Source organism: Dermacentor variabilis, chromosome 11, assembly GCF_050947875.1.
Source record: "Dermacentor variabilis isolate Ectoservices chromosome 11, ASM5094787v1, whole genome shotgun sequence".
NCBI classification, from domain to species: domain Eukaryota; kingdom Metazoa; phylum Arthropoda; class Arachnida; order Ixodida; family Ixodidae; genus Dermacentor; species Dermacentor variabilis.
Window position 1 is genome coordinate 51,201,781 of NC_134578.1, and position 16,147 is coordinate 51,217,927.

Sequence of the window (16,147 nt, forward strand, 5' to 3'; positions counted from 1 at the left end):
AGAAGAAAGTTTGATAATCAGGACTTTCTCCCCCCTGCCCTCCTCGCTGTTTCAACTGCAGGTGCGCAGCCTCCACCTGGGCGACGACCGCATATGCTCGACGTTCCTCTCCATCAGCTGCACCGCTGCCGCCTCAGGAACGGTCTTGTTTCCGCTCCTGGAAGAGCTGACGCTGCGCACGCACCACACCGTGCGCGCGTTGGGCCTGGAGCCGGAACAGCTGCACCGAGCCGTGCTGGCGATGCCCGCTCTGCGCCACCTCCAGACGGACAGCTACGACCTGAGACTGTTCTTCCAGAACTACAGCTCGCCGCCGGGATGCGTGTCCCTGTCCTGGTGCGAATGCGTCCACTGCGCGGTTCACTGTTCCAGGCTCTGTGCCAGCTCGGGATTCGAGATGGAGGACGACAAGATGAAGACCACGACGCCGGTTGGTGGTGACGTCTTGCCGCTTTCTGGACGAGGCGACGAGCAGTCTGACGCTGCGGACGTCAGCACGCACCCGGCTTGCGAGGGCGACGACCCGAAGTCCATGACCGAGGAGGACGAGCGTGGGCACTCTGGGTGCGGAGACACGTATCCGACGAAACGGAACATCGGCAGGCACTCGGCTTCCGATCGTGGGGACAAGTCCGTGTCAGGGGACGCTTTCAAGCACGTGACATCAGGACGTGGCGAATGCCAGAGCACATATGAGCATACGACCGCCGCAAGCGATGAAGAGATACTTAAGACCGCGGAAAATGACAAGCCGTTGGCGGTCAGTGCGTGTGACTGCGGAGACGCGGCTGCGGCTCCGGCCAACAATCTTAAACAAGTTCAGTGACTGGCTTTTGTTGTTTGTGTTTCTGTTTAGTCAGCTTAGTGATTCAGCCACAAGATGAGAGGATATTGTCACGGTATGACAAGGCCATGACATCATGGTCAATAACAGGCAAGAGGTTCTTGACGTCCATGCATATCAGAGAAATGGCCACGACGTCCTTTGTCAACGGCATGCGTCATCCTGGTGTGCTCATCGCCGACCGTAGAGGCAAGCTCTTGGCCAACTTCACGCCCCTCCCAGCATTTGCAGAAGTAACGACAACAGCAGCGTACGCGGGTAATCTGCAAGTGACTTGATCGTCCAGGACAAAATGAACATAACAGTGGACATTGATGTCACGCATGTTCAGTAACTGGTACATGCAGGGCTGAAGGCTGTCGGCGATTCGTGGAAGAGCCAGCGTAGACAGTAGCTGTGGCAATCCCTGAGAAGCCGCTTACACAACACGTGCTAACTTGGTATGCGCCACGAGGAACCACGCGTACAACATCGTCAGCACTGTATATTGTACGCCCATATCACGGTGTCCGGAGTTTCACTCTTAGAAACTTTGCTTTCGTTATAGATAATGCTCATCTTGCGTAGTTCTTATCGCTGTGCAAGTTCCCGATGCAAATTCTGTGATACGATTGCATACTCTTCACCTGCGTGCAAAATTTAATGTTGAAGCTGTGTTGCCTCATTGCGAGCGCTACTTCATTTTTCGCTGTGGCAACTGGTAAGGGCACACCGTCCAGTTTTCGTAGCGTTCCTGTTGCAGGTACCACCAGCACTTTTTATTTTCAAGAATAGCCTTCGGGAGGGGGGCCTGGGAGCCGCCGAGCCTGTCTGGATCTGCCACTGCCTACATCTCGGGTTTCCGGTCCACCCGTCAGTTGCTTTCTTGCTCAGTAAAATGGGCCAATCCAGGAGGTGTTGCTATCGCCATGTCATCGTCGGTACGCTGTCGTCGTCCCATAGTCGTCGCCATACTTTTGTCATATATGCCGTCGTCCCGCTGCCGTTTCACCCCCGTCATTACAGTAACGTCATCGCATCGTCGTCATACCGCCTTCGTCAATCCATACACGTACATTTCTCCTTCGTCATTCTATCGTGATTAAAGCGCCGTCGCCATGCCACCATTGTCTTGCGTTGTAGTCAGACAGTCGCTATCGTGCAGCCTTTGTCGTCATGCCGGCGCGGTCGTGTCATCGCCTTCAATCCAGCTTCGTCGTCATATCGGTTTTCGTCATACCGTCGTCGTCACGCATAGTCGTCATCCCATGGTCTCCACGTCTTCCTCGTCAGGCTGTCGTCGTTATTATAGGCTGTCGTCATCATTTGAGTCGTCATCTCATTTGTCGTCATAGCGTCGTCGTCCTGCATAGCGCCTTTCTCGTTCGATCAACGTCATTCCTATTTCGTCATTCCGTCGTCACTGCATCCGCGTAATACAGTCGTCGTCGTGCCGCAATGATCGTGGGCGACCTTGGCAACGTCATTCCTATTTCGTCATCTCATTGTCGTCATAGCGTCGTCGCCACGCATAGCGCCTTTGTCGTTCGATCAACGTCATTCCTATTTCGTCATTCCGTCGTCACAGTCGTCGTCGTGCCGCAATGATCGTGGGCGACCTTGGCAAGCGAGCGCCATATCAAAGTGGAACGATACCGAAGTATATGTTGCACATAGACCCTATTCGCAGAAGCAGTTTGCTCCGGAGGAACGAGGTGGCGCTTTCGGTGGCGAGCCGCGCGTTGCCTCAGCGAAAGCGCACGAATACAAAAACACTACAAGTCTGCACTAGAGCAGACACTACAGGCAGCGGCAGATACCACAGAATCCTTCCTTAAGGGCACCGGACTCAGGCTGTCACCTAGTAAGTCTGAGCTGCTGCTCCTTAGACAGGGGATACAAGGTGTTAAAAACCTTGCGCCTTTAGAAACTCTGCCAATTAAAATCACAGACAACACAGGGCGGGTCATACCCAGAGTAGACATGTAAAATTCTGGGTCTTCTCATTGACGCAAGGAACTGTAATGCTATGGCCCTAAACCATCTCACAGGTCAGGCCAACAGTACTTTAAGGCTCCTGGGTGGGGTCTCAAATCGCAATGCAGGCCTCACGGAGGACAATCTCATCAGAGCATATCAGGCATTCTTCATCAGTCATGTGACGTACATTGCATCACACCTGAACTGGAGGAAAGGAGAGAAGACTTAAGCTAAACGCACTTATATACGCTCCGGACTCAAAAGGGCTCTGGGACTCCCGCACGGAACGAGTACCGAACTCCTCAACAAGTTAGGACTTCATAACACTATATAAGCTCATTGAGGCGCATTCGATGTCAAGTTGCAAGACTCTCCAACACTAAGCCAGGGTGCAAAATTCTAGATGAACTCGGAATACTGCCTCGAGGAGGAGACGTCGCTAAGTTCAACATACCCAAGGAAGTGGAGACACAATTAGTTGTAGACCCCATACCTAGAAATATTCATCCTGTCCACAACGAGGGCAGAAGGGACGCCAGGGCCAAATGCATTCTGGGTAAACTGCACCAACAAAGCTCAGCTCTTTTTGTCGATGCAACTAGTTGAGGATCGGGCAACCGCTATGCTATTGCCGTGGTCGATGAGAGCGGTAAATTAACAAGCGCGGCGTCACTAAGAACGATCTCAATTCATGCCGCCGAAGAAGCAAGCGTAGCACTTGCAATTACAATGAGGAGAAGCTCCACGATTTTCTCCGATTACCATACAGCTCTTAGGAACTACTCAGCCGGCTTCGTCTCAATGGAAGCACGCAAGTTACTTATACAGTCTTAATACTCATAATTACGAGCAACTGGATAGCTCACACCTAGTCTGGTTTCCGGCTCATCAGGGCCACTCGGTCAGCCCCAATGGCTGCAATCCTAACGAACAAGCTCACTCTGCTGTGCGAGATCTCACATGCCGCGCATCAGATCAGGAACATGCTCCGGGATGACTGCGGCTCCTACAAATACCCACTTACTACGTTTCACGAGATCACCTCACACTATAGGGACGGCAGGAGGTTTTTACCTCCCGCCCCCCCAACAGAACCTCAACAGGGCTCGGGCAGTCACATTAGGAATGATTCAAACTAAATCTTATCCCACACCTTTTGTACTTAACAAAATTGACCAGGATTTTCCCGCGGGATGTAAAAGTTGTGGACTATTTGTGTCTATTTGATATGTTCTGGTTGTGCCCCAACCAGAGGGCTTCGGATCTCAACAGTGAGGAGGACTGGAGTCGGCACATATCCAGCGAAGTCCTCCAAGATTAACTCCTGGCCGTCCGGAGAGCTCACGACATCGGGAAAGCCTTTAGCCTAGCGGTGCCCTTGTGGGCGGAGCCATCGACTTAGCCTGGGGGCTTATTTTGCCCTCGGGCCCTAGTTTCTCTGGACCAAAATAAAGTTCTTGCCATGCCATGCCCTTCTCTGTGCGATCAGCTGTCGGAAATGCAAGTGGGTGTTCGCCTATACGCACAGTGCAGCATTCATGCTGCAAAATGTCGAGCAGTATAGGAAAGAGGTGCTGTAGCTGGCTGTAAAAATGGTGACTTGCATATTAAAAAAGTCGCAGTTTCGTACGAAAGGCGAAGCATAGATTGCAAGGGCAAATTAGCAGACAGCCATAAGACGCAGGATTCTACTATTATCAGACGCATCACCTTATAAAGATTCGCCTGCTAACTAAATTAACACGCATGCTGTCAGCGGCCACAGCAAACATGAATGCATCATACTGGATGACCGCTGACACTCGCTGTCAAAACGCTGGCATGAGGAAACGCGGCAGCAGCAGCGGGCGAAGAGACCTTCGTGCTGTCTATCGCTTCAATGCAAACTGAGCGCCGAGAACACGCAGCACGCACAAAGCTACGAGCCGCCGACGCAACTCTATGCTGACAGCTTACGTCCGCTCATTCACTTTGCGAAATCAATCAATCAATCAATCAATCAATCACTAAATCAATCAATCAATCACTCTAGACTGCCCCCAAAGCAAGTCGCTCTCAAGATACGGCAGCGCGCGACCGCGCGTAGGCGCCGCATGCGCAGTTGCACAGAAAACGCGAGTGACTAACGATAATACGTCGTTGCTACAAGCTATTACAAAGTACAGATCATCTATGCATATTGTTCGAAGTCATGTGCGCATCAAGCACAAATCTACAGCAACTGTGCACAACGAGTGATCAGGCAGAACATGCATCAAAATGATTGCCAAATAAAGAACGAGGAGCAAAACACGCTGATCGTAAGCGGAATGTTTGGACTGCTTAGAATACATATCTAGCGCCGCTTTTAGTACAAGCACTGTACACGCTGATCGCGCCGTTTGGACAAGGCTTAATGAGCTCAGAAAGCGCTTACATGTCCTCTTAGGCTATGGCCAAACCTTCGCATCGTACACCCGTCACCGTCCACAATATCTGCCGAAAGACAGCTTCGCTGAGCCGCACCGGTCGTCGTGCACATCCATTGTAAATACGGAGGCCTCTGAGGCAAGCAATGGACGCGTCACCACGTGATCAAACATGGCGGCGCCCACGATAGCACCGCGAAAAGGCCGTATAGCCGAAGCAACGGAAGTATCAGAGTAACTACTGCAGACTTCAAATAAACGTGACTTCAGAAATGCGGTGTGCCGCGGCATTGCTCGAATGGTAATCGCATGACCATCGACAGTCATAGTGAAGTGACCTATGATATAGAGGCTAGAAGGTTCTTTCTAGCCTCTATAGTTCTGACGTACTCCTTTTTTTTTTTTTTGACGATAGCCAGTAGGTAGCGTCACAGAGGAGACTTTCACTGTGACGGTCGCTGCGGTTGGATGCCGTGTACAACAGGCAACCAATTTTTTTCTTCATTTTAATGAGCTGCGTAATCTCAACGGAGGAATCGTTTTTCTCAGCAACTACTGCATCAAATTTTCATGTTCGATTTGTGAAAAGAAGCTATAAGATGTAACCCTGGGAATTAAGTGATCTTAATTTATACCCTAAGTTTTAGAAACAGTTCTTAGAAATTGTAAAATACAAAAAAAAATCGATCATCAGTTAGTGGGCACCGCTAATTTGTAAGTACGGCTTTCGCAGAATTCTCGTGAACATTATGAAAAATTTACAAACTATCACCTCATATATATCATTTGTCCCCTTTGGATGTTCGAAGATGTGCCATTTACAGAACTGCGTTATCTCTTTTCGGTGCATTTTACGGATTGGTGGACTTCGTGCTCCTATTATTTTCAAACTTTGCCAATTTTCGTTTTTAAAGTTTTACATTCAAAATGAGAATTCTGCTTCCTAAACAAGTTGTAATTTAACTTTTCTATCATATGCAGCATATGTTATTAAAATCTGTCCAGTGGCTGTCTATAATGACAGTCTTCCTTTAACCTGTAGTTAAATCACATTTAGCCCCAAACTAAAGCTTCCTCTTAAAAACAATTCACAAGGCTTTTGCTATTACCTTTCGTTTTTGCTCAAGCTTCGCAGCAAGGTAGTGTGTGTGTGTGCTTGTATATATATATATATATGCACTTGCGCCATGCCACTGTTATACAGGTTATACCTGCCTATTGCTACCGTCGGTGTCAGACGGCCACTCTCGAAAGCGATCGAGCCCGATGCTGATCGAAATTCTCGACTGCGATTGGCCCCCTCCTGCAGCTTAGTCAAAGGAGCCAGTTGCGACAGCGAAGTTTGAGCCCGATGGGGTTGGATCGCGATCGAAAATGCGCGGTGTGGAACCCGTATCATATGCCCGTATTGCAGTTTTGGCAAGTGTGACTCCGATCATTTCTCGCTGTGCGTACCTTCGCTCTGCTCTTTTCCTCCCCACTCTTGCCATCACAGATAATAGGTATCAAGGTTGGTGCTAATACCCCCCCCCCCCCCAAGCTTCACTCACATAGGAAAAAAAAACATCAAAACTGTTCAACAAATTACTTTTACAGCCTCAATGCGTCAGAACCGAAACAAGAACTGTCGATGTTGGGCATAGTTCAGCTTTACAAATTATAATTTAAGTGAACGTTAACTTTTTTCTCCAGAGTCAAAACAAAACAACAAAATTGCGTGTAAATACACTACAAATACGCAATTGCACAAATTCTTGCATCCATGATGACGATGAGCCAACGTTTTTAGCGGTGAGTTTTGCATATGGTCTTACAAGACGACTGAATGGCGGCTGCCACAACGGCGATCTGTTTCCGTTCGTTTCGTGCAAGTGAGCGAAAGCCTCTGTCGTAATTTTTATTTCCTCGTTAGTCGTAACGAATGCGGCTAAGTGCGAACGCTTGCTCTACGACACCCACGAGCTCTCGCAGGCCAAACTTAAAATGACAATCCGCGACTGCGTGAGAATTCGTGCAATGCTAAACGCCGCAAGGGCGTGCAATGGCGCGTTTCGCTGCGCGTCGAGTTCGAACACCGCGTCGTCGTCGACCCTAGACAGCGCGTTCTCGCGTCCCAAGCTTCAGTCCTGTCTGGAGAGCATCAAGAAGCTCAAGCTCGGCACCGTTCAGCCGGCCAGGCCCGATGCCGAGATCCGTCGCTCTTCGATCCTCATCCCCTTATGCACCAGCAACGGTGGCAAGCCGTCCCTGCTGTTCACGCTTCGCTCGAATCGACTGCCTCGTCACAAAGGGTACGTTTGCTTCCCTGGTGGCATGGAGCACGCCGAAGACATCGACCCCGTCGACACTGCGTTGAGGGAGACAGAAGAAGAGCTGGGCGTCAGCAGAAGCAAGCTGGAGGTGATCGGCACGTTTCCCACCTTCTACAATCCGCGCGACAAGCTCTCCATGACCGTGGTCTTGGGGATGCTAGGCGAGGCCGGACGAGACGTGGACCTGCAAGCGGATTTGAACGTCAACGACGCGGAAGTTCAGCTGGCTTTCGTGCGGACGCTAGAAGAGTTGTGCGACCAGACGAATCTTCGCTACACGCAGTTCAGAGGTCGGCACGGCGGCGACTATGCCATGCCGGTGTTTCTGACGGGCCAGTTCAAGGTTTGGGGCCTCACGGCGATGGTGTTGAACGCTTTTCTCAGGACGCTGCTGCCGGACGTGTACCACCACGAAGTGAGGTGTGTGGTGCTCAAGAAAAGTTTGTACCTCAAGGATTAACGTTGTTTGTGGGTCCACGAAGCCGTTGGCTTATCATAGGATTTTTTCAGTGTACGCAGAGAGGTGATTGTGTGTAATTTTTGGTTGCATGACGTTTACGTTTGTTGTCAGTCGGTTAAGGACACCGGTGACGAAAGATGCGTTTGATGTGTACGTTTCTTTGAAATGCATTCTTCGTTCGTCTTTCCAATAAAGGCTGTTACGTTTTTTTTTACTCTCTCTCTCTCGCTTCTCGCAACATCGTTCACAAGCGTCAATTTTCGCTTGGCAGTTCGTATGTGTTCAGACCATTACGGGCGTTTTGCTAGCACAAGGGAGCGAAAGCAACACATGCCACAAGATGCAACAAAAAAAAAAAAAAAGATTGCAATTCACCGACAAACTTATTAGCCATAACGGGAATCCTTACCCTGCAACTGCGGGCCGCACGACTGTGGCTAAACTTATTGAAAAGGTGAATTTTGCGTACTTAGGCAATGCTTGCAAAGTTTAGCAGTATTTAGTCTGTCTGCTAGCGCCGTCTTGCGTCACGACCACTATATAACGTTGCCAGCTGTCGACAGGCCTAAGAGAAAACCAAGACATCGACTCGTAGACCGATAGCAATGTGCCCTTACTTTACGTGGCATCGCAGGAATCGTCGCATTGCTGTAACCCAGGTTTGAGCATCGACGTTGTGCGTCCGATAAAAGCAGAGATCGCGCATCAAAGGCTATGATGGCGCGCCGCAGTGATCCGGTATGATTCGGTCGCCTGCGGGCAGCTGGCATCAGCGGACGACAGACCAAGCCCCCCTTGCGCTCATCACAGCTAGCGCAAGTGTGTGAGAATCGATCAGGTGAGATGGAGCGATCATCGTTTCGGTTTTGCTAAATGAGAACGCGCTGCCTTGACGCTCAGCGCAGAACGGCAGTCACTGCCGCGTTCTGTGCCTTCTTGTATTTTTCTCCCCTAGTTTGAAGCCACCTTTCTGTGTCGCATCGGCGTTCTCCAGGGCTGGTTTTCGCCCTGCGCCACTTCGAGGTCAAACCCCCGGTTTAGTTTGGCCGCCGTCTTGTCGGTGTGTGTGAAGGTGCAGCGATTGGCTTGCTATCGAAGCGCGGATCGAGACACGGCCGAGCAGTTTGTTTACGGCCCAGGGTCGCACTTGCAGACTTAAGGCCACGTCGTTCTAAGTGACGTGGTCGTAGAGTCCTACGCTCTACCGGATTGCATCGCTGTGTTTACAACGCCTTCGTTTTGCGGCTATGCAGCAAGCTGTGGCACGCAAGTGGAACGTGCAACACGCTGTGTCGCGTAAACAAAATGCGGGGAGTAGGTTTGCACCATTATCCATCTCCACTCGCTTCGACAAACTACGAGTTGGCAGCGTAACCTGTTCCCGCGGAAGGTCGCGTTTTGTTGTGCTAAACCCACTGGGCAAGTCTTCTTTTCTTTTTTAATCGTAGCTTGTACCAAAAGCGGCCAGGACGCTGACGTCGGCTTGTTAATATCTGAAGGGCGGTGCTACATGAACTTGGACGTGTCAGATAATGACAAGCGCCGAATGTCGCATGTCCAAATGCGAATCCGCATTTGACGGGAATTCATTACATTTTTTTTTTATTCTTAAAGCGTGCAAGCGTGTGCTGTGAATTGATTAAGTAAAGGTAGACACAAGGGAAAATAAGAGCATTGGAAACTCGTGATCAAAAATTAACTGACGATTACTGTACTCCTTAATGCGAAATTTGAGTGCAGCTGTATACGTGTTGTCTTTTCGCGTGTCAATATCTTGTATATGATTATATAGGTACATTGTTTATACTAGGACGAGAACACTGTGAGTAGCTTAGCTGGCACGGACACTGTCTCATGCGGCACATTGCAAACCGAGCTAAGTGTGGCGCGACTGCCTCGCTAATCGGGAGATCGCGAGAGGCAGCGCGTGGGCGCGATTCACAGCAGCCGCCGCAGACAGACCTCCGCTCATACAGCGCTTTGTTTCCATACAGACGACGCGCACGAATCCGGCGCCATATCGTAGCCATCGTCGCCGCACAGCTAGTCTTGTGCGGCACTCCGCTTTTCCTCTCACGCTTTCGTTCCACCAATGACGAGAGAGGCCCGTCGTCGCGGGGAAATCGTGCAACTAGTGTCAGCGGGTACAACAAACACCTAAGGAATCGCTCGCCATCGCCCCTTGCAGCCGTCACACCCGTCACACCCGTCACACGTGCTGGTACCATGGACTGACCTGAGCAGCTGACCAAGGAGGTTTTACAAAAAATTCTGGAGTGGCAACTCCCACAGATTCTTACCAGTAGAGGTGAAGCCAGCGCTTTCCCTTACTTCATCATTAAAAGCGGGCTGAACTAGGCGGAGAATAGTGGCAGTGCAGCTGCTCTGTGATAATAAACTCGGGAGTGATTGAAAAATGAAAGCTTTTTGTTTCGGGCTAGAATATTGCCATTGGCTTAGTCGTCATATTGCGATCCCCTGTAAAAAGTTGTCAAGGCGTTAAATTTTGATCCTAAAACGAGTGACACAGACAGACACATCAAGAATCATCCGCATGGCAAAATTGGCCATTTCAAAACCGCTGAAAGCGAAAAGAAAATGCTTCCTCTACTCCGCCACATCCTAACGTTAATCGATTCCCTTAGTGGCGGCCGGCTTCAATTTCAGGGCACCATCTCCACTCCAGAAGGATTTTTTTAAACCTCCTTGCGGCCGACGCCGCAAACTAGTGTAATGCGCCCCATCTGACGCCACCCTCAGAAGCACAGATGAGATTGCCCACATGGCTGCGAATGCCGTGGCCGCCGGTAACAATGCTTCAATGAAACCTTTCCAACAATTCTATTTTGCTTGGTGTAACAAAACAAGTCATCATCATCGGAGCCGTGTAGCAAAGCTTGTCATTTATCAGTGTTGGTAGAAAATCGATTATGAAACCCTACCGTAAATTGCTGTTGTATCTTTCAGCCCACTGTAAATTATTGTCGCATCTGTGGAGCAGATAGCACCTGCCGTACCAATGGTCATATTCCCAGTCAGTACTTCTCGGAGATGGCACATCCGGCTTGTGCCAATTGCCTGCGCCTGCGGAATTGAATTTGACCTGAGAAAACGGCACCCCTCTCTCGAGAGCTATCTTCACATTGCGTAGTCCTCTGATGCAATGGTAAGGCGATCGTTACTTTAGTGAAGCGCTGCTTTCGACGTAAAGTTGTGCCAAATAGCGTCCCCTAAAGTGATCAGTATGAACACTGGCAAGCCACTTTGACACTAAAATAAAGGAACTCTAAACAGATTATTGCGTTGAGCCATATTAGTAAATTACCCCTCAACAATACCAAAAAGTCACTTTTACCATGACAGAAGGCTTGATACGCTAGAAAAAAAAAAGAAAAAGAGGACACCTAAGCACATATTCTGAGTAATCAATGCAAAAGCATTAATGTCCAATTGAACAGTTCTGAGCGGTCTTTTGAGTTTTGCACTGCGTGTAATGTACCATAGCGGTACGTGCTGCCCGAGCCAGCAAGCAGTAGTAGCCTGCGGTGCCAGTGCTGCATATGCCACGGGTTGGACGATGCGTCGCAGCAATGCCCTCTCCCCTCACACAACACCTGGCGCACTATCATTGCATTCGGTGTTCCCTTTCGCCCGCTCTGCAAACGCTTCCTAGAAAGCACCAGGCATGTGCACTTCGATCCATGACTTCATGCTACCTTGCCCTACTGCCATAGAATCTAATGGGGGTGCTCCCAAGTAAGCCGCGGTAATTTTGGCATCACCGCTTTGGTCATGTCGGGCTTCACAGTGGAAATTTCAGTCCAAGTAGCATGACGTCGTAAAGCAGAGTGCACATGCCTGCTACCTAGGAGGTGTTGGCTCTGCCCATTCGAGAACTCGTCCCGAAAGCGAGAGCGACGGGGCGTCGCAATGATTCCCTCTCCCCTCGTGCAACACCTGGCGTGCTACTGTGGCAGCAGATGTTCCCTTTCATTCGCTCTGCTCTGTCAAGGTTCAGCTCGTAATGTGGCGTCGCAGTGATTGGTGAACTCGGTCGAGGCACATGTACCATGGCGTTGGAGCCAACGGCAATGCGAGTTTAGGCTTCGTTTCGCTGCTACAGACGACAGCCACTGGCTTTCTTGCTGAATGGGTCATTTGACGCTTTCACGAAACATTAAAAAGAGAAGTAAGGACAGGTGGTGACTCTGCCCTCGAACTGCCCACACCAGCTTGCCATGACATTATGGATTTGACGGCATCTGCTTGAGCCTAGTTTAATTTTAATTTTTATCTGTGGGGATTGACTATATTGTATTCTAAATGAGCTAAAGACTGAACGTGGGAAGCTTGAAAAACGTTTACTGTGCTATCATGGCTCCAAATATGGGAAAATACTATCGGGTAGTTCTAGTTGCACTTGCTTCTTAAAAGTAAAATCATGCAGTAATGCAGCATGCGGGCAATACCAAGCTCAAAGCGATTAACACGGCGAGATGATATGCTGACTGTTACAAAATATGTTTGAACAGAGTCTAGACACTGATCTAGCTGAGAAGCACACACGGACTAACAAATAGGGTATGGCAGAACACAAGCTACAGTTTCAACTGGCAATTTTTGCATATAGCAGCCTACACCACTGAGAGGAGCAGAAACTGTGGCCTCTCCCTAATTTTAAAGGTTGGCGTGCACACTTGTGATTCATGCCCCGAAGATGAATCATGCTGTCTACCCCATGCTTGACTCTGATGACATCGGCACAGATGGCGCACTGCTGGTGCCAACTTCTTGCGAAGTCGTCTTTAAGCAATGTGCACGGTGCTCCTATTCTCTTGTGCGATGGTGTCCAACTTACCTGCTAGGGTGGCACAATGTATCCTTTGATAGACACAGAAAGGATAGCATTGCATCTAACACATTACAAATGGGTTCTTGACCAGATGGCGTTCACAAAAAGCCGAATATGAAAACTGAGAAACATTGTGTTGGACAAGGCAGTGGCACTTACTGGCCCTAATATCTATCTAGACCGTGTTCATCAAGCAGGACATGCTTGTCTTTGTTGCCCACGTCTGTCTCAACAGTACAGCATGTAAAATGACCAGAAGCAGTCTGTGTGCACTATTGCACTATGTAAGCAACAAGTGCACGTTTTAGATGCTTCCTTGAGTTCATTGTGTGCCCTCTGTAACAGCATTATATTTCAGGGCTGCTGTGTACCAGAAAAGTTCTCAAAAATATAGGGGCTTATTTTTGGGAAGACATTGTCCACTTTTCACAGCACTGTGATGTCTGGGCGAGACTATAGATGGTTAAAATGTCATTGGTAGGAATGGATGTGGGCAAACCGCAATGCCTAAGGTTAGAAACAAAAGCGCACGTTTTTCATGAACACGTGTCAAGTATTTTCACTGAACAAACAAGAACTACTTTATTCTTTTTTGAAGCGTTGAAAAAAAGGTGATAGCTTGAACAAAACATGTCAGAAAAAAAGGGACAGAGTAAAAAGCCTGTGCAGGCGTTCTGACTTATTAGACAACTCAAAACGTGTTCAACAAAAGTGCAGAAACATAGCCACGCAAAGGCGTTATATCGTGTGTTGCATTTAATCTCTGTGGCCTAGTGAAGTTGCCCAGAAAAGTGGGACTAATATGTCCTACTGTCCATCACATCTTTAAGGAACCTTTCCTTCATTAAGTTTTTCTATCCAGAATATTCAGGCAGCTAAAGAATGTTTTGAATTTCTTGTAGTTGAACACATTTTCCCAAGAATAAACTACTTGCCCTTGTTTCCTGAGGGTTCCTTGTCTAACGTGACACGACTGATGTCACAAGAAGCAGGCGTTTGAGCTGCTTGGTTGAGTTCAGCTCCAGTATGGTGTGCCTACCTGCCAACTTTTGCAATTTTATCATCGTAGAATACCAGATGTTTAGAGCTTGTTTACGATTGTTGTATTGACACCACTCATCCAATCAATTTCCAGCCTGATTTTTTCCAACTAGCTGAATTGTTCGCCCCTACCCACAGCAACACCAGCCACTTATCAAGCCAGTGCATAAAGACTGCCATTGCTTGAATGTATTGAGAACGGACTTCGCAGTATAAAGTGTCTTGGAATTGTACTGGGCAGTGTGGAATGACAAAGCAAGGTGACCCAAGTAACCACTTCTCTGATGGGACAAAGGAATCGCCAGTTTTTCAAGTTCTGCAGTTGCACAAATCTCAGCAGCCCTCCTCTGCAGTGAAAGGAATCACTTCATGAATGCAAAGAAAGGAGCAGTGCGCAAAAAGACACATAGAAACAGTGTAAGCTCAGTAATTCGCTTACACTTCTCTTTTTTCAGGATGTCGCTCTCTTTGCCTTTCTTTCAAAGCTGTATCATATCATCCTTCAAGGCATCATCTATAGTTTGTCTCGGAAAATGTCCTATCCCGCTGTAGGTGTGAACACTGTTGGTAGCCCCAGAAGTTCGGTTGGGTACATGGTATTTCACGAAGATATGGAAATGAGAATTAAGGAGGAACTGGGCTTACATTGTTTTTATGTGTCATCCTGTGGCCTGTCCCTTTCTTCGCATTTGCGCTGCAATAACCTATCGTGATCCAGAACCGACTAGCATCACAAGATGTTCTTGGTTAACAGTGGACGAACAAGCGAAGTATCACCTCGGAGGCTTTCCTTGTCCACGCACTGCTGATCATTTCAAGTTTTAACAGTCCTCTGGCTCCCTCTGTCGTGTTTGGATATGTACTCATCTTACATTTCGCCTTCTGCTTTGCAGATGTGCTACTAGCCACTGACGCCAGGCAAGATGAGGCTTGGCTCGAGAAGGCGGATGTGGTTCCGGGCGTGGTGGCTCACGTGGTGCCTCGTGGCACTTGTGGCCCTTGCCGGTCTCGTCAGCGGGGACGGTGAGGGTGGCCCCACTTCTGCAAAGGCTCGCTCTGACGATGACTCTAAGAGCAGCAGTGAGAAGGAGACAAAGTTGCAGGTAGGTTCCATGCAAGTGGCATTCATCAGTGGCTGCATAGCTTACATATTTGACTGAGTGACTTAATATGTACCATCAGTATGAATTGAAAAGTGAACAGGGGAAATAATCAGGAGGGATCCACACAAGAGGAAGGAAATATTGGCAAGGTGATTACATAGACTCCTTCCCCTTGTGTTGCCCTCTGTCCAATGTATTTACATTCTGTGTGCAAAGCATTAGTCGACATTACTTCTGACAACTAATGTCTTGCACGTGACGTTAGTTACAATAGACGTTAGCGGCAAGCCAGAACTCTGTTGCGCTGTCCCGTTCTTTAGTACTGTTTAAACTCCGGTTAGTTCCTGCAGGGAGAAGCTTGAGAGTGCAAGTGCTAACCTCACATAAAAGCATGTTAAACTGCAACTCAAATGTTTTCTTTCAAGCAAGAAAGTTCTAATAATGCTATAATACATTGTTTGGCTGACAAAGGCAAAAGTGCATAGCATGTTGGCTTGAAAGTGAGCACTTAGGTTTATGTGCACGTTAAAGAACCCCAAGTGGTACAAATTTCCGGAATTTCCCACTACGGTGTGCCGCATAGTCAGATCATGGTTTAGCATGTAAAACCCCATAATTCAACTTTAATTTCATTTTTTGAAAGTGACGATTCGCTCCATCATGCTCCGCTTTCCCAGGCACCTGTTTCCGAAGTCCTCCTCCCAGCACTACCAAGGACAAGCACTGGTGAAGATGATGACAAGGAGCCATTGAGCCGGGAAGCATCAGATTCCAGTAGCAGTAACAACCGATTTGAGCCAATGCCTGCCACACGAACAGCAGATATGTCCAACAGGGACACGTCGAGTGAACAGATGCAAAAACTGGAGGTATGTGCCTGAGTTTTGTCGCGCGCTCATCTGTTTACGTCTCAAGTCCACCGTGTTAAGGAGACCCTGCAAAACACTGATTATAAATAAGGGATCGACGTTGTAAGTAAATAGAGGATCAAAAGTACTAGCACATGCAGTATGGATCCTTCTCTACAAACCACACCTACTGCTAACGGCCGTTGTCACATTGTGTGATGCGTACACATTGACTTAGGTTTGGCACATATCCCTTTCTGGTCCATAGATTTCTGTAGCAATTGTAACTCTTCAGAATAAGTATCCGACATCAAGAAACA

The 16,147-nt window shown here is 48.5% G+C and overlaps 3 protein-coding genes across 3 annotated transcripts in view; all 3 read left to right on the plus strand.

Annotated features, from left to right (window-relative positions):
• The window catches only part of LOC142564269 (uncharacterized), a 7,224-nt gene extending 5,716 nt beyond the window's left edge, over positions 1–1,508 (plus strand). Inside the window, exon 4 of the mRNA XM_075675207.1 lies at positions 62–1,508. Within this exon, the coding sequence (XP_075531322.1) occupies positions 62–826 (765 nt within the window). The 3' untranslated portion in view covers positions 827–1,508. The remainder of the gene's footprint in view (positions 1–61) is intronic.
• A 5,496-nt stretch (positions 1,509–7,004) lies between these two features.
• Positions 7,005–8,197, plus strand: LOC142564272 (mitochondrial coenzyme A diphosphatase NUDT8-like). The gene has a single exon (XM_075675211.1). The coding sequence runs from the start codon at positions 7,195–7,197 to the stop codon at positions 7,981–7,983; it is 789 nt and encodes a 262-aa protein (XP_075531326.1). The 5' UTR covers positions 7,005–7,194; the 3' UTR covers positions 7,984–8,197.
• A 350-nt stretch (positions 8,198–8,547) lies between these two features.
• The window catches only part of LOC142564275 (protein sel-1 homolog 1-like), a 36,933-nt gene continuing 29,333 nt past the window's right edge, over positions 8,548–16,147 (plus strand). The window contains exons 1-3 of the mRNA XM_075675216.1: positions 8,548–8,821; positions 14,770–14,979; positions 15,657–15,848. Coding sequence (XP_075531331.1) covers positions 14,800–14,979; positions 15,657–15,848 — 372 coding nt within the window. The 5' untranslated portion in view covers positions 8,548–8,821; positions 14,770–14,799. The remainder of the gene's footprint in view (positions 8,822–14,769; positions 14,980–15,656; positions 15,849–16,147) is intronic.

Excerpts from the sequence above, each read along its gene's own strand:
- LOC142564272 (XM_075675211.1), top strand. The coding sequence starts at position 7,195 with ATGACAATCCGCGACTGCGTGAGAATTCGTGCAATGCTAAACGCCGCA.